At 48.5% G+C, this 23,374-nt stretch overlaps 8 protein-coding genes across 8 annotated transcripts; 5 read left to right on the top strand and 3 right to left on the bottom strand.

Annotated features, from left to right (window-relative positions):
* Positions 1-830: 830 nt before the first annotated feature.
* F5891DRAFT_1196629 (uncharacterized protein) lies at positions 831-2,366 on the bottom strand (the record flags this gene model as incomplete). The annotated part of the gene is made up of 4 exons (XM_041368335.1): positions 831-1,433; positions 1,489-1,704; positions 1,758-2,050; positions 2,111-2,366. The coding sequence occupies 4 exons, from the start codon at positions 2,364-2,366 to the stop codon at positions 831-833; spliced, it is 1,368 nt and encodes a 455-aa protein (XP_041218875.1).
* Positions 2,367-3,155: 789 nt separating this feature from the next.
* F5891DRAFT_1196628 (uncharacterized protein) lies at positions 3,156-5,029 on the bottom strand (the record flags this gene model as incomplete). Its single annotated transcript, XM_041368334.1, has 7 exons — positions 3,156-3,379; positions 3,433-3,561; positions 3,612-3,957; positions 4,009-4,231; positions 4,283-4,669; positions 4,720-4,932; positions 4,989-5,029. The coding sequence occupies 7 exons, from the start codon at positions 5,027-5,029 to the stop codon at positions 3,156-3,158; spliced, it is 1,563 nt and encodes a 520-aa protein (XP_041218874.1).
* An 820-nt stretch (positions 5,030-5,849) lies between these two features.
* On the top strand, positions 5,850-6,765 carry F5891DRAFT_1207787 (ATP-dependent DNA ligase; the record flags this gene model as incomplete). The annotated part of the gene is made up of 4 exons (XM_041369087.1): positions 5,850-6,233; positions 6,285-6,428; positions 6,482-6,574; positions 6,634-6,765. The coding sequence occupies 4 exons, from the start codon at positions 5,850-5,852 to the stop codon at positions 6,763-6,765; spliced, it is 753 nt and encodes a 250-aa protein (XP_041218873.1).
* Positions 6,766-6,914: 149 nt separating this feature from the next.
* F5891DRAFT_1196626 (uncharacterized protein) lies at positions 6,915-8,175 on the bottom strand (the record flags this gene model as incomplete). The annotated part of the gene is made up of 3 exons (XM_041368333.1): positions 6,915-7,217; positions 7,279-7,496; positions 7,545-8,175. 3 exons carry the CDS (start codon positions 8,173-8,175, stop codon positions 6,915-6,917), a joined length of 1,152 nt encoding a protein of 383 aa, XP_041218872.1.
* Positions 8,176-8,806: 631 nt separating this feature from the next.
* Positions 8,807-9,729, top strand: F5891DRAFT_986041 (uncharacterized protein; the record flags this gene model as incomplete). The annotated part of the gene is made up of 2 exons (XM_041377687.1): positions 8,807-9,256; positions 9,310-9,729. 2 exons carry the CDS (start codon positions 8,807-8,809, stop codon positions 9,727-9,729), a joined length of 870 nt encoding a protein of 289 aa, XP_041218871.1.
* Positions 9,730-15,397: 5,668 nt separating this feature from the next.
* On the top strand, positions 15,398-15,820 carry F5891DRAFT_890037 (Clathrin/coatomer adaptor, adaptin-like protein; the record flags this gene model as incomplete). Its single annotated transcript, XM_041373273.1, has 2 exons — positions 15,398-15,619; positions 15,671-15,820. Coding segments are annotated over 2 exons (372 nt in total), but the record flags the coding sequence as incomplete, so codon positions are not given.
* Positions 15,821-16,787: 967 nt separating this feature from the next.
* On the top strand, positions 16,788-18,167 carry F5891DRAFT_963226 (uncharacterized protein; the record flags this gene model as incomplete). The annotated part of the gene is made up of 7 exons (XM_041375977.1): positions 16,788-16,933; positions 16,982-17,090; positions 17,145-17,335; positions 17,387-17,525; positions 17,584-17,712; positions 17,838-17,992; positions 18,047-18,167. 7 exons carry the CDS (start codon positions 16,788-16,790, stop codon positions 18,165-18,167), a joined length of 990 nt encoding a protein of 329 aa, XP_041218869.1.
* Positions 18,168-20,678: 2,511 nt separating this feature from the next.
* Positions 20,679-22,043, top strand: F5891DRAFT_48143 (uncharacterized protein). Its single transcript, XM_041371993.1, has 2 exons — positions 20,679-21,307; positions 21,373-22,043. Exons 1-2 carry the CDS (start codon positions 20,899-20,901, stop codon positions 21,597-21,599), a joined length of 636 nt encoding a protein of 211 aa, XP_041218868.1. The 5' UTR covers positions 20,679-20,898; the 3' UTR covers positions 21,600-22,043.
* Positions 22,044-23,374: the final 1,331 nt, after the last annotated feature.

The following is a 23,374-nucleotide window of genomic DNA, read 5'->3' as shown; positions in this document are numbered from 1 at the left end:
TGTCAGCGCAGTTTGAATTTAAATAAATTGAACCTCCGCTTCAATGCTCAAGCGCTCAAGTTCAACTTTCAAACTTGGACGTGCACAGACACTTGCATGTTGCATGTCGACTATCGTCGACTGCACTGCAAGTTGTCTGTGACAGGCCATTGACTCGAGACTTGGATTCAGCGTTGCATGCCGACCATCGTCGACTGCACGCCGGGGGGTTCTCTACTATTATATGCAACATTGACCCTGGACTTGGCGTTGCATGCCGACCATCGTCGACTGCACGCCGGGGGGTTATTATATGCAACGTTGACCCTGGACATGGGCTCGACGTTACATGCCGACTATCGTCGACTGTACGTCGAGTTCTTTTTTTCATATTAATGTGCGATATTGACCTGGACTTGGCGTTGCATGCCGACCATCGTCGACTGCACGCCGGGGGGTTATTATATACAACATTGAGTCTGGACATGGGCTCGACGTTACATGCCGACTATCGTCGACTGTACGTCGAGTTCTTTTTTTCATATTAATGTGCGATATTGACCTGGACTTGGCGTTGCATGCCGACCATCGTCGACTGCACGCCGGGGGGTTCTCTACTACTTACTATGTGCAACATTGACCCTGGACATGGGCTCGACGTTACATGCTGACTATCGTCGACTGTACGTCGAGTTCTTTTTAACATAATGTGCAAAATTGGCCCTCTAGATATAAACTTCACGTTGCATGTCGACTATTGTCGACTGCACGTCAGGGGGTTATCTCTATTATCATGTGGTAGTAGAGACTATTAACAAACAAAAATAAAAGCCAGGCGAGCTACACATTGATCAAAAGCTAATAGGGTGGATGTTTTCTTCATTCTCGTTGCCGTGAGCCCGTGCTTTCTTCTTCCCTTTGGTTTTCCTTCTCTCCTTTGCAAGTTCTGCCCTCTCGTAAGATTTACAAATACAACTTTGAAAGGTATATGCAGATCCCTCTGACATTCCGACTTTCTCTTCATAGAATCTGATACCGAAATGAGCTGCGGTGGGTAAATAAAAAATGCCGCGATCCTTCAGTTTATCAACATATTGGGGAAAGTTCATCGCAGGGTAGCGAGAATGGACAGTCCTAAGGACGTCCTCAATACCTTGCGGAAGTTCGTCGTCGTCAGACTCTTCGTCACTCTCCATGTAGAGCGCAAAAGTCCTCTTGAGTGGCTGGGGAGCCGTATAGCCTTCTCCTCGTTCTCTCGTAAACATTCCATCGGAGATTGTGTCATTGGTGGCGGGTGAGAGGTGGATATGATTATGGATAACGGGTGATATAATTTCAGTGGGCACCCTCTGGAGCGGTGACAACACGGTAGTTCGCTCTTTACGCGTCGTTCGAACTTCATTGAAATGAGGTGTCCTAGGTAAAGTGACGAAGTCTAAATCTCCAGTTTCATGCTAAAAACCATGAGCGCCATGTCGTATCCTCGCAGGTGGGTGGGTATACACGTACCAGATATTTAGCCCAGTCTTGTAGGTCCCGGGTGCACAGCGGATAGTGCGGGGTGTTGGGCTGGGATGCATCGACCCAGCAGAACGTGTCCTCTCTGAGGTTCGGATGGTCCGAGCAGCGCAATGTGCTCGTGACTGTTTCTAACTCCTTTGTATATCCGCCCGCAGAAGATGTACCTGCCTGTTGCCGTGTTTGCTTCTCTTTCAATCGTACAGCCTGCAAGTTAATGTCACATTACGCAGACCGCTTGCAAACATCAAAGCACTTACAGTATTGACGATTTCAATGGCAACTTTCTTTGTTTTTCTGCCAGAACCATGTTCCGTCCTCGCAGCTTTGAAAGCGCTATTGATGTCATGCGTTGTTAAAAGTCGATGAGGCGGGTCTATGCGGCGGGCAGTAGACAAACGCCAGCCTAAGTGCTGGTATGTCTTTGAGACATCCATTGTGGCCTTGATGGAGTCAAGTATGTCTATAGGACAATCTGACTCAGAATGAGAGCGGTCCACGTAAGTAGTTGACTGGTTTCTGTCCAGAGTGTGAAGAGGCACTCTAAATTCGACTAGTGGTGACATGATCAGCATCTCGTTGGACCTGATACTCATATGCGCATTTAACTTACTTTTCTCGAGCTGGGCCTGACACCGTTGTGCAGTAAGTTCGTCTACCGGTGATGGCGTCCGCTGTTCAGCCATTCCCTCGTAGAGATGCTGAACTGCACGCGTGCGATTGATTTCCTTGTCCTGAGTACTAGGCAGTTCCGGATAAGCACCGAGCAGGAAAGCTGCGGTTTGCGCACGAGTACGCTGACGAGCAGAAGGAATTGAATTGACCATAGACTTAATTGAAGACTGTAGCCTGAGAGCGTCGCGGGACATGTCGAGAAAACACAACGACAAAAGTTAAAACTCACCGTGACTTTTATAAACACGACGAAGGATCTGTAAACATCAATGGCTGAGCAATTAGTGATCGCAAACATCTTGCCGAGGGGGACTAACTAACTACAGCTCAATGATCACATCCATTGTGGCCTAAAATGATTTTTGCCGAGTTTAGCTGCGGCACCACTACCGGGAAGAAAATTAATATCACGGCGACGGATGATGCTTACGGTATCGATTTAACCATAAGTAGTGCAGGATCTCTGCTGTTAGTAGTTAGTACTGTCTGTGCATGGTTGCTAGAGCAAATAAATATGAAATGTCATATCTGGCTCCCTAGAGCCGGGTATCATTGTAGTCAAACTATCAGAGCGACTTGACAAATGCCAGACTCCGGAACTCAATGACGTATCTATTATTGCGGAACACCCATTATGGGGCTGCTGCCACCGTCACGTTAACTGATGATGATGACATTGAAAATGCCACCTACCACCAGGAGACGTTGAAGCTCAGGCAGTAAGAGGATGAGGATCAACGGAGAGTGACATTAACTTGGCAGACTGGGACCCCACTGGACAAAAATATACTTTCAAAAATGTTACCAAACTTTGCTCGCATGACGAAAACATTTGCCAGTGTGACAAAAACTTTCATTTGTGACAAAAACATTTGTCATGCGCCGAAACACTTTTCTGGTATGCGATTTTGAGCTATGTGATGAAGTATTTGAAAGCTTCCTAGCGAGAATTTTGTGGGATGGGGATTGGTAACCTTATAACTTCAAGCTAATGGAAAAAATCCTCGGCTAATAAGAGAGGAAGAATCAGAGTTACAAGGGACTCCTGCCTCCCTAGCCTGTGCAATAGTTGCAAAGCCTAGCTCGGCAGTCTGAAACATGCTCGATTGGTTAAACCAAACGCATGACCCTCTTCCATTCCCTCCATCTAATAAAGAAGAATTTTCTGGGGTAGGAGGCCTACCGTCTGTGCACACCAGCTTAAGATCTGATGACAAAGGTATTAGCAAAAGCCTGCATCTAGCAGGGTAAACCGCCTACCGCAAACGTCCACGTTGAAGTGAAAGAAGAGGGAGGAGGGGTACATGACAAAAACACCTGCCGGCATCTCCAAGATCAAACCAGCCTCCCATATCACAAGCCAGGAGCGCTCTTTGCTGTTGAACTTGCCTAGGTTGCCTGAAATCAGAACTAAAGAGCTGACTGAGGTAGAGGCTTACCATATACAAAGACAACGCAAACACCTATTGCAATATTCTTCCAGTCCACGTGGGGACTGCAGTGAACTCTCTCAACCCCTGCTCTTGCAGAATTAAGGCAGAAGCTAAAAAAATGACCATAAAGAGGGCTGATGCCCAGGGCTTGTGAGCAGTCCGCGTATCTCTTTGCTAGCAGGGGAAACTCGGCCCGAAACACTCGGTTCATAATGGCGCTAGAGGAGGTGTGAGGCTCAGGCAGTGGGACGGAGTGCAAGGCCTGCCTTATCTGAAACATTGCACCGTCAGGTCTCCAAAGTGCGTCAACAGCCTCAGCATTTGAGGAATGCCAGGCTGTGAGGGTGGGCACCTGTTTAAGGCTTGGAGTTAGAGCTTAGGTCATAAGCATCTTGAAGCTTACCTGTTTAGAATTCCTGTCATGCCCGCATATGCTACTCCAATGAGATCCTCTTGAATTCTCCTCCATCTCAGCCTCTGTAAAGCCACTCCTGTTGGTTTCAACGGTGCTTACAAATGCTGCGGCCTGCTTTTCAAATGCCGGGAGAAGCGCCTCAATACGCTCGCCAACAAAGGTGCGCACCAGCCACAGCCGCCCTTGAGAGTCCCTAATGTGAGTCTTCAAGCTAGAGTACATGGGCTCAGAGGCTGAGGTATGAAGGAGATGAAACGCCTACCCGCAGTAGGGAACTCTATCAAAGTCCTTTAGGCGTAGAAGAATGCTGTAGTCCTCCCACTGAGCTATGAGCTCCTTACCTTCCTTCGTGGATCCGTAGTTCGTGCCCTGCCAGCCAGTGCTGGAGGTGCGAAAGGTGAGCGCATCCAGGCCACCTTTGGACTTGAGCTCCTCAGCCTTGCGAGCGCGGCTCTGAAGCTGTAGCTCACGACGCCTCGCATCCCTCTTCACCTTAGCCTGGGATTTGGTATGCTCACGCGGGGTGTACGCAGGCTTGGACCGCGAAGGAAGGGCCTTACTTGAGGGGTCAGCAGCGCCCTCAAGCTTTACCTTCTTTGCAGGGGTAGCGCGCGGCGGGAATCGGTTGTCAAATGATCGCTTCATCGGTCTGAGAAAGCCTTGTGAGTTTGAAGGCACGCGCGTGCAGGGATGGCTCACCCCGTCCCTTCATAAGCATCTGATGTGCGAGGCACCTCTGACTTGGGGCCACCGTGCACTGCGCCCTTCAAAAGCTCCTCCACTTCTGGGTCGCGGTTTTGATCTTGATTTGACTCATGGCGCAAGAGGGCTACCTGCTCAAGGGACATACCCTCAGTAGAGAAGCCCTGTATGCCAGCCCTCGGAGCCGCGCCGTCCTGAAGTGGTGGGAAGCTGTCAATTGCAATCGTCCATGAGCTGCAGGCATCAAGGCTGAGGACTTAACCTACCACCGACTCACCACAGCCTCTACGGCAAGCCCTGTTGGCATCGGGAAAGTTGTGAGTCAAGAAACAACTCAGCGCGGCTACTCACGCGTGGCCTCTGAACCGCATTCAGCAGTCAAACTTGCGACCATCTCAATTCACTACACCCAAATTTGTCAGAGGCTTCAAAGTAAGGGCAGGCTTCAAATAGGCCAAATAAAATTCAACAGCAAAGGGCAAGCGCAAAAGGCCGTGCAGGTAGCTTCGGGGCAAACGGCCGTACCGAGCTTCTGCAATGGCCAAGTGCAGTGCGCGAGGCCAAGCAGCGCGCTTGCCTTGGGGACAAGCAGCCGCACCAAGCCTGTGCGACTGCCAAGCTGTGTGGCCTTGGTCCGCGCGGTGGTCACTCAGCTTCGGGGCAAACGGCCGTACCGAGCTTCACAACCTCGCCACGGTGCGGGGCTCACAACCAGCCTCTGACAAGTGCCAAAGAAACATCAAGAAAGTGGAGGAAGGGTCATGCTCAAATCAAAGTCAGGCACTCACCTGTCTGCTTGATGCCCGTAGCCAGTGCGTCTGCAACTGCTCCAGTGCCAAGTATAAGAAGGTAAGTGGTGGTCGTTTACTGAAGAGCGAATCGGAGGTTAGTGGTGAAATTTCCTTTTTGGAAAGGATAGTCGCACGCTCCTGAAAGCTTGGAATTTTGGTAGGCCTAGATATTGTTCCGAACCTAATGTCCGGCCAGTCGATCTCACGTTTGCGCCATAGATCCTTTGCCGCTTTCCTGGTTACATCCGCCGCACACCCACTCGTGAATATCTTCTTTGGTGTTCTTACCTCGAAATTTACGATGAAACGATATATGACCTACTCGCGCCACCTTCAATGTCTGCTGCTCAGCCCGTTCAAATTCAGGGTTCGGGTATTCTAGTACCGCTTCGAGAAGAAGCCGTGACAAGCTCGAAGAGCGTCAAAGAAGTCCTTGAGCGAGGAGAAAGGAACAGAAGGACAACTAGCACTGACCGGAATGAGCGGAGTAGTCGAAGTCACAGCGTATTCCGACTTGTAGTGGAGAGCAGAGAAAGGGGAGAGAAAAGGAACGAGACACCAAGCGGCCGTCAAACTCCCAGCACGCGCCCATCGACACCTGGCGGTCCTCGACTACAGACCATCGGAGGAAGAGGCGTGCAGACTTCGGTGCTGGTGGTTTTCATTTCTCTTTTCGGTCTGCCATCTCGCAGACAGTCTGTATACCTGTGCATAAACCGCGTAAGTTCTTTTCTATTTGATAATTTTATTCTCGTGTGCTAAGAGACGTAGCTAAGCCCAGATTATGTTGGTGTTGGACTGGGTATCGGCGAGAGCCTGCTCATCAAAGCCATCAGCGAGTCCACAGGACGCGGCGGCCTTGCAACAGTCAAAGCAGACCTCAAGAAAGAAGGCGATCTCGGGCTCGTGGCAATGGTGCTCGGCCATTACTCTCCTTAACCTTGACCACGAGCTTACACCATTCACAGAACTCCAAAAACAGTCAGAAGACGCTCTTTAAACCCAAGCCTCTTACAGTTCCTTTCGACTTACGGGAGGTTGCATTGTCATCTGGACATTCGGTTTGTTCCTCATGCCTGTACAAGTTCTCAAAGACTTAGTACCATTCCCTCTCCCACAGTCCCAGGCAAAGAAGGTATCAATTATCACAAAGCTCCTCGCCGCATGCCAGGACTTCGAGGCGAAGTACATTGTGCGCAGTCTGGAAGGTAACATTTCTTACGTATTAATATTGCCGCTGCCTCTATGGTAATGAGTCCTGCGGGCGAGTACTGCCACTACTGCAGCCTAGGTGAATTGCCTCTTTTTCGCATTGTACATCTCATTCGCACTTCCTCTGCAGACCCTTACTAGTCGCAGTTTCAGTCTTATTGCATGATTTGTCCACCTGGGCTGCTCACCTTAGTTATAAACGCTTGCGGTGAGCGCAACGATCTGCTCATGTGTCAATGTCTTGAATAGATTTTCCATGGCGGTATGTTCGGTAGTAGCCTCGTTAAGTTTGAAATCTATATCTTGGAAAACTCCTGTGGACATTTCGGTTAACGCCCACTTGAACAAAACGCTTGTATAGGTAAACAGCGGTTGGAGATTCTGTTTCTCGCCAATAAATTGTTTGTACTGCCTATCGTGGAAGAGTAGCTGCCGGATGAAATACAGTAGTGCTACATTCGCAAAAGGAATGTCAACGTTTTCTCCATTGACCTGAAGAAATTAACATGAGCTGTCATTGACAAGAAACTAGAACAAAATAACGAGCATTGACAGTACCTCTAAGGTAGGAATTATCTTTTATGAGTCTCTTTACAAAATTCTTCACCATAAGCTTGCTTTCCGTGTGCATTAACTGGTGTAAGTTGTACCCCCAGAGCGCAGCACTGCGAGCGAGAAATTTTATATTTTTTCGAAGTGTCGTCAGCGCAGTACACAATTTAGTGGCCTCTAGTTTGCCATCTTTCGTGTTGGACCAGGCAGTAAGTTCAGCTGTGGTCGATCAGCAATGGATAGTCCACGCCGAGTCCAGAGACCTACGGCTGTGGGACACCTGGGCGGTAATGCACACCTTTGCCATCCTTGCTACGTCTGAGCTGTCTTTCGGCAGGAAGGAGCTGTTAAGAAGACCACATTTCATCTGAAACAAGGACTCTGCCTTCACTTCATCTAAATCGGAAAGACCGAAAAAGATTGAAGGCACGGCTGGCACGGTCTGAGTTGAAGCTGCTGGTGCGGGAGATGGTGCAGAAATTGCAAGGAATTGCGCAGGAGGTGGCAGAGGGGATGGTGCAGGAGGTGGTGCAGGGGATGGTGCAGGAGACGCTGTTACCAGCGTGGGAGGTGGCACACCCCGGAGCACAGGAGATGGGCCATTGAATGCCACACCTTGAGACGGCCCTTCTTCACCTTGTTCTACAGCAGTAGGGTGAGATAATGGCCTATCACGGCGATGGCGCCGTTGCGATGTGATATAGGGTGCATGACGGACGCGGGGAGAGCTGAGATGTGAGTAGTAAGCCTGCAAATCTACGGTAGACTGTGAAATCGGTGGTCCCCCCTCGATTACGGGGTTGTCAAAATCAAAGGCATTGTGCATCCAGTCAAATGGGTCTTGAGAAGTGGGCCGACTAGGCGGAGGCTGGTGAGGCAGATTATGGTCTTGGTCCATTAGATGGGAGTCACTAGTGGAAAAGGGTTTGATAGATGGATAACGAGTGTTAACACTCGTTATCCATCTATCGAACAGCAAATGGAGGCATGGTAAATTCCGAACTTGAATTGTGACCATCGGACTCAATGTCAGATTCGTACTACTACTAGTAGTACTAGTAGCAGCACGAGGTTTCGACTTGAACTTTGCAATTGCAATTCAGTACCACAGTGACCTATCAACATGGTGAGTGATGGCCAGTGGGCCATGATTGCAGCAGCAGCCTGCCACATGACTCGGAACCTGTGACCTGATTTAGAAAGTCAGTTGAAGCCGCAGCACGACTCGGCTCGTTTACCGTGAACCTGAAACAACTTCGAGTTCTCTTGAGTCACTTCAGAAGCCTGGAGCCAGATGTGAGAACCCGATTTGTGACGGTAATTCAAATGAATCACACCTGACTGACTCAGTACGGTCATGGCAGTAGGACATCTTCGACTCGGTCGCCAGAAGGCAGTGGACTTCTCAGACACGTGATAAATTCTTATGGAAAGTTCTCACTGTCACGGTCTTTCAATCCCCGCCTTGTCGCCCAAGTTCATAACCTCGTCGTGACCGTTCCCTGAGTCCCGGTCAAGTCAAACCAACTATGATGCGTAGCCCTCAGGCTGTTGCTGTGCACACCCAGCTCTCCACTCCTCCAAGCTCTGTCGGACAGTCTAGTCATGAACCCGATAGCAGTGACGAGTCTCCTCAAATTATCGTTCGGGCTCCACCCAGCTCTCCGCCTGACCCTACACCTTACCGCAGCAAGAGACGCAGCCGTACAGTAGCACGTTCCGTACGCTCTAGAAATCATCGACGATCACCACCATCCAGCGACACCTCCCCTGACTCAGACTCACATGAGCTCTTTGCATTTCCACGCCCTCCTTCCGACATTATGGAGCGCCTGCCTAGCTTAGCGGGGCGTGCACAAAGAAAGTTTAGGCCTTATGGGAAGCCCCACGGTTTCGTGCCAAATGCATTAGAGCTCCGTTTTTTTCGAAGGTGCCTCGAATCTGGTGACAATGATATGAGTCTGGCAGATATTCAAGCGGTATGTTAGCCTGATTACATTTTTTTCATAGAAATTGACAAGCCCAAAACCAGGGCAAAGATATCTTGCAGGATTGTTTGAAACGCTTGTCTAAGAAAGCTCTCACTCAAGCTGTTGCTGCTAAGGAAGCTGACTGTGAATCTAAGCGCATGGCCGTTCTGGGAACAGCTTGGGCAGTCGAGGCAAAGGACCGATACCAGGCTCTTCTTGAAATGATCGTCGAAGAAGAAGTTGAAAGATATACTATTAGCTCTAAGGAAGCTACCTTTCTCCGGACTTTCCTGGTTGGATGTAGCAGGGAGGATCTCGAAGTTGCCAAGGACTTCGATGTGGGTGCACATAGTCACAATTCCAGGTCGTTCGCTGTTGCCGACTTAACCCTGAGTCATATTGAGGGTGTTAACACTGTCATGTCGTCTTCGCCAGAGGATGATTTTGTAGATGAATATGATGCCATGGAGTCTAATGGCTAAGGTGCGATTCTCAGGCTGTTCTTCATTGTAATACTTACTGACATGGCAAGGCGGGAGTTGTATGTTCTCAGCGGTGACCTTTGGATTGTTGTAATCATGCACCGTCATTATCTGGCAGATGACCGTCATTCATTCATTTCTTGTATCCGCCACAAATATAGCCTATAAACGATGATCGAAACGCATGTATCCTTGCTGATTGATATTGATGAATGATAACTTAAATGTGCTGCAGAACACGATAATGATTTTGATAGTTTGGTAACTGGACTTCATGCACTGCTTCACGCAAGTTCACTTCAACGAACTTGGAAGCACTGAGAACGTTCAGGTTATAAATTAGTACGGTATGACCCGGCACCACGTGCTTCACAACTTTGACTGGGCAAGTCTTTGCCTGTGAGTTTGCAAGATCTACTACTACTACTAGCACCACCACTGGCACCCTGGGCCAATCATCGAGTCAGCCTGGCTCGCACCTGAGTCGCTGAGAGCTAGTAGCACTGGTCCGACGAATGCACAAAAAACTTCTATGCCTTGTTCTTCTTTTGCTCTTTATTGATTATATGGTGATATCCTGCAATGCTCCAGGATGCATGTGGGAGAAAGCGGCCAGCGACAGTCGAGGACTTAGTAGGCACCGTGCAACATGCAAACCCTACCGCCTGTCCAGCGTCATGAGCAGCCAGAAAAGACGCGAGAGGGCAAAAGAGGCAGCTATAACTCTGGCACGACCGTTGCCAGCAGCAACAAACCGAGGCTCAGGCAACTCTTCGGTGAGCAACCTTTTGTATATAATTCAGAGCAGCGGGTCGAAGTTATCATAATGACAACTCAATTGTGTTTCTAGAGCATATCGCCCATCCGGCTCCGTATGGGGAGCGTCCGCATTAAACCCATCGTTCCGTGCCCTGGCAGACCATCAAGCAGATACTGGATTGAGGCTGGCATGTCTAGTGTCGGCTCAGTGGGTCCTGAGCATGGCCAGCAACCCGGGTCAAACCCGGACCTGGAGCGGCAGCAGTCTGATACTGACAACAACGTACTCAATACCAATGTTTTGGGTGTGTCACGACCCTTCCGAGTCAGTCACCCGAGTCAACTGATAACTTGTTTTGCTTTTCGCTTGTCAGAAGAACCTTGGCACCCTCTGGGACGAATACCCAGACGTTTTGAGGATGTCCCTCTTTCTGACGAGGATACCAATGACTTGGAAAATACCGATGTTTCGCCTTCTCGACACCCAGAGCCATCTCAATCTAGAATCCAGAGAGTTCTATTGACGTTACGAGATACATTTCAGACCACCTTCAACTCTCTTGGACTTTGCCGACTCTACCCTCGTCGCCCATCCTTCGAGCCAGATAAATTTGTCGCGTCCTCGCTACTTTCAACTACGTGCCCAACGTCTGTGCAAGAGACTGATTCAGGCATTCTCCCACCTCCGTATCCTTTCCCTAATATGTCCGTCTATCGACTCATGGCTTGGATGAATTCCGGCAGCAACAAGAAATCGGAGACTGAAGTTGCTCGTCTTGTCAAAGAGGTGATGCTGGCGGAAGATTTTGATCCAAAGCACTTGGAGGACTTCTCAGTGAGGAGCAGTTTGCGAGAGTTAGATCATGACCCTGGCAAAAGCAAAATTGAGTTTCCAGATGACTGGATCCAGGCCAGCGTCACCATCAAGATCCCTACAAAATCGAAGGAGGACGATGCGAGATCTTTTTCCGTTCCTGGATTTCATTTTCGCCCCCTCATTGAAGTCATTCGGTCAGCTTTCACGGACATCCAAGCAAGTGCATTTCACCTGTCGCCTTTTAGACGTCTGTGGAAGGATCCATTGGACAACCATCAAGAGTGAGTGTTTGACGAGCTGTATACTTCTGACTCTTGGCTGGATGCCCAAGACGACCTGCAAAAGCTCCCGAGGGAGCCTGGATGTAAACTGGAACGCGTGATCGCTGGTCTCATGTTTTTTTCGGACGCCACGCATCTGGCAAGCTTTGGAACGGCAAAGGCATGGCCCCTGTATATGTACTTCGGAAATCTGACAAAGTACGCTCGCTCGGCGCCAAAGTCCGGCGCCTGTCACCTTGTGGGATTTTTACCATCGGTGAGTTCTCCCCCTATATTTGTAATGATCTCTCAAACGACTGTTCATCAGCTGCCCGATAAAGTCAAAGATGTGCTCAGTGCCTTGCCTCGCATGTCCAAAAGTGGCATGGCTGCCCTTCAAACACACTGTCGACGTGAATTATTTCACGAGTGCTGGGACATTTTACTAGACCAAGATTTTGTTCACGCATACCGCCACGGTATTGTGTTGAGATGTGCTGATGGTGTGTTGCGGAGAATATTTCCGCGTATATTCATGTACTCAGCTGATTACCCTGAAAAGTGCGTTTTGTCAGTAAAACTTGGCAGATTACTCAACGACTTTTAGGGTTTTAATTGCCACCATCAAGGACATGGGCTCATGCCCGTGTCCCCGTTGTCTTACACCAAAAAACATGTTTCCTTCTCTAGGCCTCCTGAAAGACATGAAGAGCCGTGTCACCAATATTCGAATCTACGTCTTGGCTAAGATTATCAAGGCACGGGAATATATCTACAACGGGGGTAACACCGTGGATGGTGTGAAGGTTGATGAGACGCTGAGAGAAGGTTCATGGGTGCCTATTCTGGTAAGCGCAAATTGTCTGTTGCCCTCGCGTACCTGCTCAAAGTGACTTGCAGAATACATTTGTCGAGAAGCTGGGAGCACTGGGTCTTGACCCATTTCGTATGCTGGTAGTGGACTTTATGCATGAGTGTGAGTTGGGCACCTGGAAGGCATTATTCAAGCACCTCAGTTCGGATCCTTTATGCGCTTCCAGGGGGAAACCAGCTGGTTGCAACATTAGATGCAAGGTAGGCAGAGTTTATGTAGTACTAGTAACCGCGACAAGTCACTAAGTCTATCTCATTATAGATTTCGTCTGGTTCCTACTTTCGGTGACGGGGTAATTCGAATGTTCGCAAACAACACGTCTGAGATGAAGAGGCTCGCGGCGCGAGACTTCGAAGATATCCTACAGGTTTCTTCTCGCTTTATTTGACTCCTATACCCAGTTTGCTGACGGCCTCTTATCAGTGTGCGATACCTGTCTTTGAAGGGCTATTTCCCGCTAGCCACGATAAGATCATACAGTCTCTTTTATATAGGTTCGCTCAGTGGCATGCACTCGCCAAGTTAAGAATTCATTCAGATTCAACACTGAGTTTCCTCGAGGAAACATTCAAAAAACTCTCTAAGCAGTTGCGAAACTTCTGCGACTTAACCTGCGCTGTTTTCAATACAGTAGAATTACCAAAAGAAAGGGCAGCTCGCCAACAAAAATTGGTGCAGGGTGTTGGACCTAATGGCAGTTGCTTCGGAACCAAGCGTACCGAGGGTGAAAAGGTTCAATTTGAGCACCTACAAGTTTCACGCCATGGGTGATTATGTACGAACCATCAAGCTCTTTGGTACGACAGATTCTTTCACCACTCAAATTGTAAGCATCGTCTCTTATCTCAAGGATGGTTCTGAAGTTATATTCACCAGGGGGAGCTGGCGCACAGAGCCTTGAAAGCATTTTATCCACTTACTAGCAAGGTGGACACTCCTGCACAGCTAGCGAAGCACGAACGGAGGTGGCGTGTACTTCGGCGAGTCGCAGAAGCAGCAGGTGTTCCCTCCTCAAATATCCAATCACCAGCTGATTCTCCTGCTCCATCGATATCCAAAGATCATCATTTTATTGCGATCAGTCGAAACGTGCCGGTCCCTTTGTTCGCATTTCTCCGGGAACATGATGGCGATACTGCTACTAAGGTAAAGCTAATACTTTCGCCCAGTTGACTGCCGGTTCGCTCATGATGGCTTTCAGAACTTCATCCCGAAACTGAAGGACCACATTTTATATAGGTTGAAGAAGCTGGACGTTGGTCGTTGTGACCATATATTCACAGATGAGGAGCGTAACCTGGTCATAATTCCTAATAATACAATCTACTCTGTCCAGACGATGCAGGTACACTATACGACTTACGATATGAGGCGCGGATACGACACTATCAACCCCAGAACACACGCTGACGTTATGGTGCTTTCAGGAGAAACCTCACCTTCCCACCCATACTGGTACGCTCGCGTACTGGGTATTTATCACATGGACATGTGGCTCGAAGGTGATGGTTCAGCCCGTGAACAGCACCTCGAGGTCTTGCACGTCAGGTGGCTCGCGCCATTAATATCGTCAGGCTATCAGTCAGGCATACAGTGCGCTCGCCTTCCCAAGCTGGCATTTGTGGAGGAGTCAGATTATGACGCATTCGGATTTCTTGATCCCGGGCAAGTGATTCGAGGAGCCCATTTGATCCCTGCGTTCGCTTCTGAGCGCGGTGTGACTTCACTTCGCCATGGAAAATCATTAGGACGTGCCCAGGACGAATTGGATGACTGGGAAGCATTTTATGTCGGCATGTAAGTGCAGCATGTCTTCTTGTGAATTGGTGACTCTGATATCTTAGAGCTAGCTTTGCTGATCGTGACATGTTCTTGCGTTATACGCATTTAGGTGTAGGCCACCCAGTGGCTTTGCGGAGGGTCGTCAGAGGCTGTCTTGGCCTCCGGTCAACAACAACAGTGAACTCAGGAGGTATGGATGTTGATCAAGGCCGAGACAATGGTGAGTGCCGCGAAGAAGACAATGATGACTCGGATGATGAACAGATGGATGTCGACCAAGTTGGTGAGGAGGTTTCAGACGACGAAAGTGATGAAGAGGAACTTGACTCGGGAGATGACCAAGATCTTGGCGATGGGTTTGATGCGGAGATGCTCGAGGAAATCTCTAATGACCTCTCTTTTTAAAATCATACTAACGGTCATGATAGGTACTCCGTTTTAGTTCAACCAGCTTTCAAGTGTAGGTTGACATAATATACATGTTTTTAGCTGGTGCGACCTTACTCATAGGTATGGCGCCTCGCCGTCCTACACATTTCATCTCAGGACTGAGCGGTCATACAAATTTCTAGGCGTGAAAGACTGACCGACGTAGAGTCAAGGACCTGAGATCCTCTGAGATCATCCTCCTTCCTTCAACTTTCCAGTTGATTGGTACGGTATTCGAGTATATAGAGCCCGACCGAATTAAATCTTCGATTCATTCTTCCTTGCGTTTCCTGACAGAGTTCCTTGGCTCCCACCCAATGCTTAGCGCCTGAAGTCAACATAGCAGCAAACATTGCCTCTCGGAGGCCAGCGCCCACCCTTCCTCCAACTACTTCTTGTCTTATACTACTTTGATCAGCCATTCACCATGAACAACCCAATTCAATTGGGGAACCCCGAGTCGAGGTCAGTTCCTCCTCCAGACATCGAGACACGCAACGAAACAAATACTGCTGAGCCCCGGGTAAGTGGTTCACGTTCATGAAGTTGGAACTCAATAACGACCCATCCTTTCTCCAGGGCCGACCCCGTGGCAAAATTTGTCGCTTGCTGGGCAAGGTTAAGAATGGTGTCGTCAAAAAGACATCTGTAAGTCAAAATCAATACTCAGTCCGGGGATAAGGCTGATATCTTACACAAGCGCTCAAAGTTCAACGATTCACGCACCCGCGACCCCGTTCAGGTAGGCGACGTTCCAATATATCCATCAGGCGGCGTGCTCTCGAATTGTCATATGTGCTCATCAATGAGCAGAACGTGCGGATACTCATTCGCGAGCTGCTTGCCTTCCTTGAGGTTGTGGACGACGAGTTCAAGCTTGGCATGACAACACAGATATCACTCGCTGCAGAGCGATTCGCTCCAAACAAACGGTGGCACATCGACACTGTACTTAGGGTGCTCAAATTGGTGGGTGGATTCTCAACGTCAAAGGTATCTATTCACTCACGTTCATATTAGGCCAGAAACTTTGTCCGCGAGGAGATCCTGTTTGCTTCTATCCGTCTTGTCGCTCATACCCCAGAGCTTCAAGCATACACATCGTCCAAGCTCTATACCGCCCTCCAGGATAACATCTCACAAGAGTCACTAACATTGGCTGCTTTGTGGGTAATCGGTGAATATGGTGATGTGCTCTTCGATGGCGGCGTCGTGGACGAGGATCAGCCCAAGCAGGTCAGTTTGACGGCGTTCTGACATTTTCCCAGTCAGTGGAAATAAGCCCGTTGGGTCCACGCAAAGTGGGAAGGATGCCGATCTTCTTGGCGATGAGTGGCACCGCCGACGCCTGTCGTCAATGGCCAGGCAACGCACAACAATAACGACCTCCTTAGATTGCAGGAGAGAGTTGGAATCATCCTTCTTGCTGCGTTGGATGGCGAGAAGGACGAACGAGGTAAGGAGGGCGGTCTTTTCGAGCCTCTTAGTAGTGGCTTCGATTAGCGAGAAAATTTTTGTTAATGCAGCGTAGGGCACTCTACCAAGTCACTGTGTAAGTAAAATGTCAGAGATCGCGATACGACCGTGACGTACGGGTCTCCAATTTTCCGCCCGGGATGGCCAGGACACTTACGAAAGTGAGTCCGATTACTAATACTAGGCTGCTTTCAGACGAGTGATTGACGTAGACGCTAGGCTGCTTTCAGACGAGTGACTGACCTAGACGCTAGGCTGCTTTCAGACGAGTGACTGACCTAGACGCTAGGCTGCTTTCAGACGAGTGATTGACCTAGACGCTAGGCTGCTTTCAGGTGAGTGAGTTAATGACGTAGACCGCGAGCATATAAGACGAGTTCGAATTTCATAGGCTCTTTCACCCTCACATTCACCTTTCGCCCTCTTTGCACTTCCTCTCACAATCTTTCTTCCAGGTTTATTTGATATGTCGGAATCTACGCACGCGCTGGGCAGCCACCAGCCTCCAGACGTCTCCTTGCGCGTCCCGACTTCGCCTGGTGCTAGGGCGAAGCGACAAATTGCCTCCCTTATGTCGGAGGTTGAAATGTTGAAGCAGGACAAGGCGACGAAGAAAAGGTGTGCACGTTTCGACCTTAGCTTGTAAAATTGGAACTAACTTATGCCTCATTGTAGGAACATAACTTATTACGTCTCGCAGGGATGGGCAATCCGTCGTATGGTTGACCTTTATACTCCCATAGAGGATCTTATTGCCGAAAACGACCGGCGTTGTGAAGAAGAAAACGACAGAGACACCACTCCGGAGTAAGTAGATTTATGCAAGTTGCTGCGCTTGTTTACCAAAGTGAACAGACAAGACCGCCTTCAACGTGGCTATATCGAACTCGCTAAGGCACTATCTTGGGTTCACGAGAAGCTGGCAGGTTTCGATCATGAAGAAACAGAAGACATGCTAAGAAAGGTTCTTCAAAACATTTTGTTACACGTCTTGCTCATTTCACTCATTTAAATGTAGCTCAAGCGAGGTGCGGACTCAGCTCGTGGCGATGACACAGGAACTCTCAAAGACCTCGTTGCATCGTGGGTGAATATGGAGTGTTGTCCGACTCCGCTCATCAGGACCGATGACAAGCACCACCGAGGTTTTACGAGTGATGCTTGCGGTAAACTGCTCTGCCCAGCAGAATGGCGCTGGGAGGACCCAATGTATGTGGTGATCCAAGTCCGTCACTTACATGATGTTGATATTTCCTCTAGCGTTAAGGCTGGCATTCGTGACCGTACGACCGCTTATATCGTTTCCGAGAATTCATGGCCGTCATTCGTGTATGAAAATTATGAAGCTGACACCGAGAATTTAGAACGCGGTCTTTTCAAGTCGAGGCTGCTGGTTATGGTGAGCGGTCTTAATGTTTTTGCCCTGGAAAACTGATTCATAGCTCATCGTATCGCAGGGATTAAAGGCCATCTTTACATCTCCCTCATCCGCCAATGAAGTGGATGGTGAGGGTGAGGGTGCCGACATTATCGAGAACAACCGGCGCGCGCGAAGACGATCTGATCAGGCTAAAGTGAAGACTTGTGTTGCCTCTATCATAGGTATGAGAAAGGTAACTCCCCGCGCAATCGCCTATGCAACTTGCCAAGTAAGCATCAACACAAATTCCCGCCTATCTCTATTAGTTGTGAAGCTGAATGAATTCTGCAGATTCACTTTGCACTTTCCAACCTCACCTCCTGGCGCACAGTGGACGGAGACTTCGACTATCATATTTTCTGGAACAATATCGTAGATTTCTTTGAAGACGCCCCGGGTCCAGCTGCGCGAGCCCGGGTGAACAAACTTCTCGAGTGGTGGACCAGGTAAGTCATCGATGTCATCAATTGAGTCACTCTGATCACTAACTTCTTGCACAGAAAAGTTTTCGGACGAAACCATCGGCAGGACTTGACGCCGGACGTTATATCTCTCATGTCCGTCAATACTCTCGCTACCCAGAGACAGCAGATGGAGGACGCCGAATTAGATTCTGACTGATAGTTGTTCGATAATGTTGTCTGCTTGTGTCACTCTCTCACTCTCTACTACATAGCCTTTTCTTTAATCCTTTTGCCTGGCGCTTCAGTCCAGTTCCCTATCATCTCCCTACTACTTGTTAGGATTTCGTTGTAATCATGTTAATGAATGAATGTGACCTCTCAACGTTGACGAATTGGCCACCTTGTTGTTCAATACGACTGAATACTACATATGTGTAACAAGGTATAACACTACGTATGATTGGCAATTTTGGCAATTCCATTTACTTTGCTGGTGACTGTTATGTTACAGGAAATGCACACTAATGCTTCTCGGCTCACCCAAGGCCTTCTTTGATTGTTTTGTATACGTGTGATGAGAATTACAAGTGAACGGGTCTGTGGTGATAGAGCAAAATGGTTGTGTTTTTCGGTTGCACGTTAACTGGCTGTTATAATTATGACCAATCTCCAGCACACCGCTCAAGCTCTAGTACTCAAACACCTCTGCTTGTTTTTGATAGGCTTGATTCAAGAAACAAACCACAACCTTCGGGATCTCTACGTTTTTCAATGTCGCGCCGATAACTCGTCACAAACACTCAACGGTGCCAAACAAAAACTTTGGTGCCAAAATTCCGAGCAGGACACAACACTCGTTGAATGGCGAGTAGGTACCAAGACGAAGCTTTGACTCACTGATATGAACTCTTGAGCCAAGGTACTACATCACAAAGGCACAGCGTCCGCACGACGCTACCACCTATTTTGGACGCGTCGCAAGTAAATACAACCGTCGCGGTATGGGATATTCACAGAAGCTCACACAACCTTCGGGATCTCTACGTTTTTTCAATTTCGCGCCGATAACTCGTCACAAACACTCAACGGTGCCAAACAAAAACTTTGGTGCCAAAATTCCGAGCAGGACATAACACTCGTTGAATGGTGAGTAGGTACCAAGACGAAGCTTTGACTCACTGATATGAACTCTTGAGCCAAGGTACTACATCACAAAGGCACAGCGTCCGCACGACGCTACCACCTATTTTGGACGCGTCGCAAGTAAATACAACCGTCGCGGTATGGGATATTCACAGAAGCTCACATAAAGATTTGAAGCAATGTATGAATTGGTGCTCGCGTGCTTTGAGGCACCCATGAGGTAGCTGAGTAGTCTACAGGATCTTCAGAAGTTCTGGGCTAGGGGGGTCAGAAGGGTTTAGATTGTGAAAATGGTAATGATTGAATCATTTACAATTATATTGTTACGATCGTGAACTGTTTCAACTCGGATAAAATTGTATACTCTAGATTTTAACCGAAGAAATTATCTATGAGAGACAAGTGCAGCATCAGGGTGAAGCATCACTCGCCGCTATAAAGTCTCGAGCGAAGTCCAACATCAAAAAGCGTCCCGCAAAGTAGGACAAACGCAAAAGCAATTGAGCAGTGACGAAACACCTAAGGAGCTCGTTGATTGGCAAGTGAGACATCAAAGTTAAGCATCACCCACCGCTATGAACTCAAGGTGTTTGAGTAGTCCACAAGATCTTTCAGATGCTTCGGCTAGAAAGGCTAGAAGCATTCAAATAGCAAAGATGACAATAATTGTGTGAGATTACAATTTAGCACTGCCACGGCGCATGCTTGCAGCGTTACACCGAGGTTCGAATGATCGCCAAACGCGGTCACAACCGCAAATTCTGTGCACTCCATCAAAAATGTACGCTTTTGATTTTGTCCCAAGGGATGATCTGATGCAGTATTGTGTTCCAGTAAGTTTCCATTGCACAATAATATTGCTTTTCAGTGTCAGACTGGGAAATCTATGCATTGAGAAATCGTGTGTACTCTCACATACCTCGGAACTGTATTCGCGCTCCGTATAATGCATGGTTCTGTGCAACAGTTTACCAACAAACATTTTGCGTGCGCGACTCCGGTCCTTCTATGTCATTGCAACTCGGCGTCCATCGAGCAGTGATACCTACTTGAACACAACTCAGAACATTGTCGCTATTCTATGCAATATACCACTCAACGCGACACTCGTCGAACATTCGATCAATACAGACAAACTATTCGTTGAGAATTAATGTCTACTGTTACTCACACTTTTTACCAGAGCAAGTTACTCGCTCATTCGGTAGTCATCCGCAGCGAGAAAAAATACATTGTGCAAAGACCAAATGACACCGTTCTCTTCACTGATGAGCATCGCCCGAGTGTCTCGTAGTTCTGCATGCTGCAACCTCCTTCCTTGTCCTTCTCAAACCAGGCTCATATTCCAATGCATGAACCTGTGCGAGTACATTGTCTCCTAGACCCGTGCCAGTGAAAAAGTCCTCGAGGCAAATAGGGCTGCCAGGCCCGTGTACTTGCAAATTAGTCTTTCCTCGACAATGCCAAACATTCCCATGTGAAAGCGGGTGGCAAATTTACGCTGATTGTTGCGATGCTTAACAATATATTACTTTAAATATCATTCTCATTTGTTCACAGGTTCTCTGATGAAGTTAGGACTTAACGAAAACTTAGCAAAACTTCACGTGGTCTCCGATATCTCCAAAAAGGATTATCCGTCACGTTACCTTGGGAATCCGCTCAGTATCCGAATTCAAACCCAGTTTTACCAGTCCCTCTATCGACGGCTTGCCTCATAGAGGGGCTGGTCACCAGTCTACCCATGATGCACTTGCAAATGTTTTGTTGTCCGGTGCAAATACGATGCCCTGAACCATATTCTCATGGCCCTTAAACGAGACGGGCACCCTTTTGAGCTCTCTCTTGTTTGTCACAACTTCCCAGACCAGGATGCTTCCATTCTCTCCTCCATTCGCTATCCAACGTCCATCAGGGGACGCCGAGACCGCCCAGACAATGTCATCGTGTCCCAACAAGGGCTCTCCTACTTGTTTCCCCGTGTCCAGATCCCACACCCGAAGACTCTTGTCGGCCGAGCCAGTGACGAGGAGACGGGTACCGACGATGAAAGCTACTTCGTACACACGCGCCTCATGGCCCTTGAGTGTCAGTTCAACAGGCTGTGCGGGCGCTTTTGTGGATACTTTGTGGGTGGTGACCGCCATTCAATCTTGTTCCATATCTCGGTCAGCAGGCATATTGAGGGAGTAGCAATGACTTACATGCGCTATGGTGAGTAGTAGTCATTAAGTTGCATCTTCTGTAAGATACTGACTATCCCTGAACCCTGATGTCAGCTCTGCTGTACATAGACACGTGGTGTCCTGCATACGGACCATCTTCAGCGCTTCTTCCAGAAGTTTTCTTCAGTAGGCGCCGTGGCCGCTTTTACTGTATTCTGATACAATTTCCCGGCCACATCCGAGTCAGTCGACACGGGATATCTTCTCTCATTCATCTTGTACTGAAAAGTGATAATATGCATGCAACGAATCAATCGCTTGATACTGGTTGGCTGTGGTGATAGCACCTGCAAGGCAGGCTGAGGGAGAATGAGGTTCTCGTTCCTGCCAGCATCATCGGGTCTTGAAAATGACAACTTGGCTGCATTGCACACTCTCCTGGCCACTGCAGCACCGCAAGGCAATCAATTCCCCGATCACAAGTTTGGCCGCCATGCAGACACGGAGCGAGAAATGCTGACTGACCCATATACGCGCAGGATTAAGCGTATAAACTGCCAACAAAGTGATATCGATATAGCGTGGGCGTCGAAGGACTGTTGCAGTATCTCCAGATGGGCGGTGGATCATGAGTGGAGCGTCCAAACGGAAGCATCCCTTCTGAACAGATAATACCAACTGCAGATCGAAGAAAGTGAAACAAGCTCCTGTGGGTAGGTGCACCAGCGCTTTTCAGCTGATCAGGATTGCGTGGTACATCAACTGGAGTCTATTATCATTAGACTCCCGCTGGGCCAGTCCACTTGAACGTTCAAAATTTTCAAACATCGAAGGACCCAATTGTTGAACTTTCAAATTCTCCTCTTCCCAAGCCGGTATGGCCCTTATTATGTCCATCAAGTATGCTTTTAATCATTGTCCTAGATCAAGAATCGTCATTCTTTCAACGAGCACGCTCCTCCGGGACGTATGTGATGGTGTCATCGAGTTTCGCAATCATCTGTACGATCTGGAGAATGTGATAAAAGCTGGTAACATGAGCTCACCATGTACCCATGTTCTTGCAGCAAAATTGGGGAAGGGGTCCTCCGGGTCAGGCGCGCAGCGCTTTTCATGATATCAAAACTCTTCAAAGGGCCAGTAACATTGACAGTGACGCATGCATGTGTCATTCTCGTACAGGTAGAAATACAGCACAGTGAGTAATCACAACCACCACCAAAGGAGGGCGGTGCTGCAGATAGGGAAAGATCAAGGCAGCGCCCAGCCGGAGCGGGGATGTCACGGTTTTATATTAGAACGATTTATTGCGTTCCAAACAATGTTGTGTTGCATCGGTACCTGTTGTTAGTTTTCTCCCGTACAACACCGATAATACCTCCGAGTCCGAGTCATTCCCCACTTTGTGTAAGTGGTCCGAGGGCTATCTTGCCCGTCTCCCTCTCCAATACGCGTACCATTCTGTCCCATGATGCGCTTGCAAATGCCGTTGCAAATACAACGCTCCAAAAAAAAATCCCATGGCCCTTGAACGAGACGGGCACTCTTTTGAACTATCTTGTTTGCTACAACTTCCCAGACCAGGATGCTTCCATTCGCTCCTCCACTCGCAGTCCAACACTCATCTGAGGATGCTGTGATAGTGCAGACTCCGGTGTCGTGTCCCAACAACTTACAAGGGCTCTCCCACCAATTTCCCGGTGTCCAGATCCCACACTCAAAGACTCTTGTCGGCCGAGCTAGTGACAAGACAAGTACCGAAGATGGAAGCTACGTCGTGAACAAATCCTTCGTGACGCTTGAGCATCAATTTGAGAAGAGGCATTTCCTTACATGTAGGCTGGACGGGCGCTTTGGAGGATACTTCGTGAATGATGACTGCTATTCAATATTCAACCTTGTTCTGTGTCTCGGTCAGCAGGAGCGTTGAAGAAAGAGCAGTCACTTACATGTGATAAGGTGAGTAGGCGCTAAGTTGCATCTCCTACAAGATACTGTCCTGAATCCACATCTTGCTGCAGACATGGTATTCCGCATACAGGTGGCGTTAGCCATATTTTCAGCGCTTCTTTCAGTGGCTTTTTCAATAAGCACCGTGGTCGCTTTCACTGTTTTT

This window comes from Suillus fuscotomentosus (assembly GCF_016647785.1).
Source record: "Suillus fuscotomentosus strain FC203 chromosome Unknown F5891scaffold_103, whole genome shotgun sequence".
In the NCBI taxonomy this organism is placed as follows: Eukaryota; Fungi; Basidiomycota; class Agaricomycetes; order Boletales; family Suillaceae; genus Suillus; species Suillus fuscotomentosus.
This window is presented reverse-complemented; position numbering and strand designations above follow the sequence as displayed.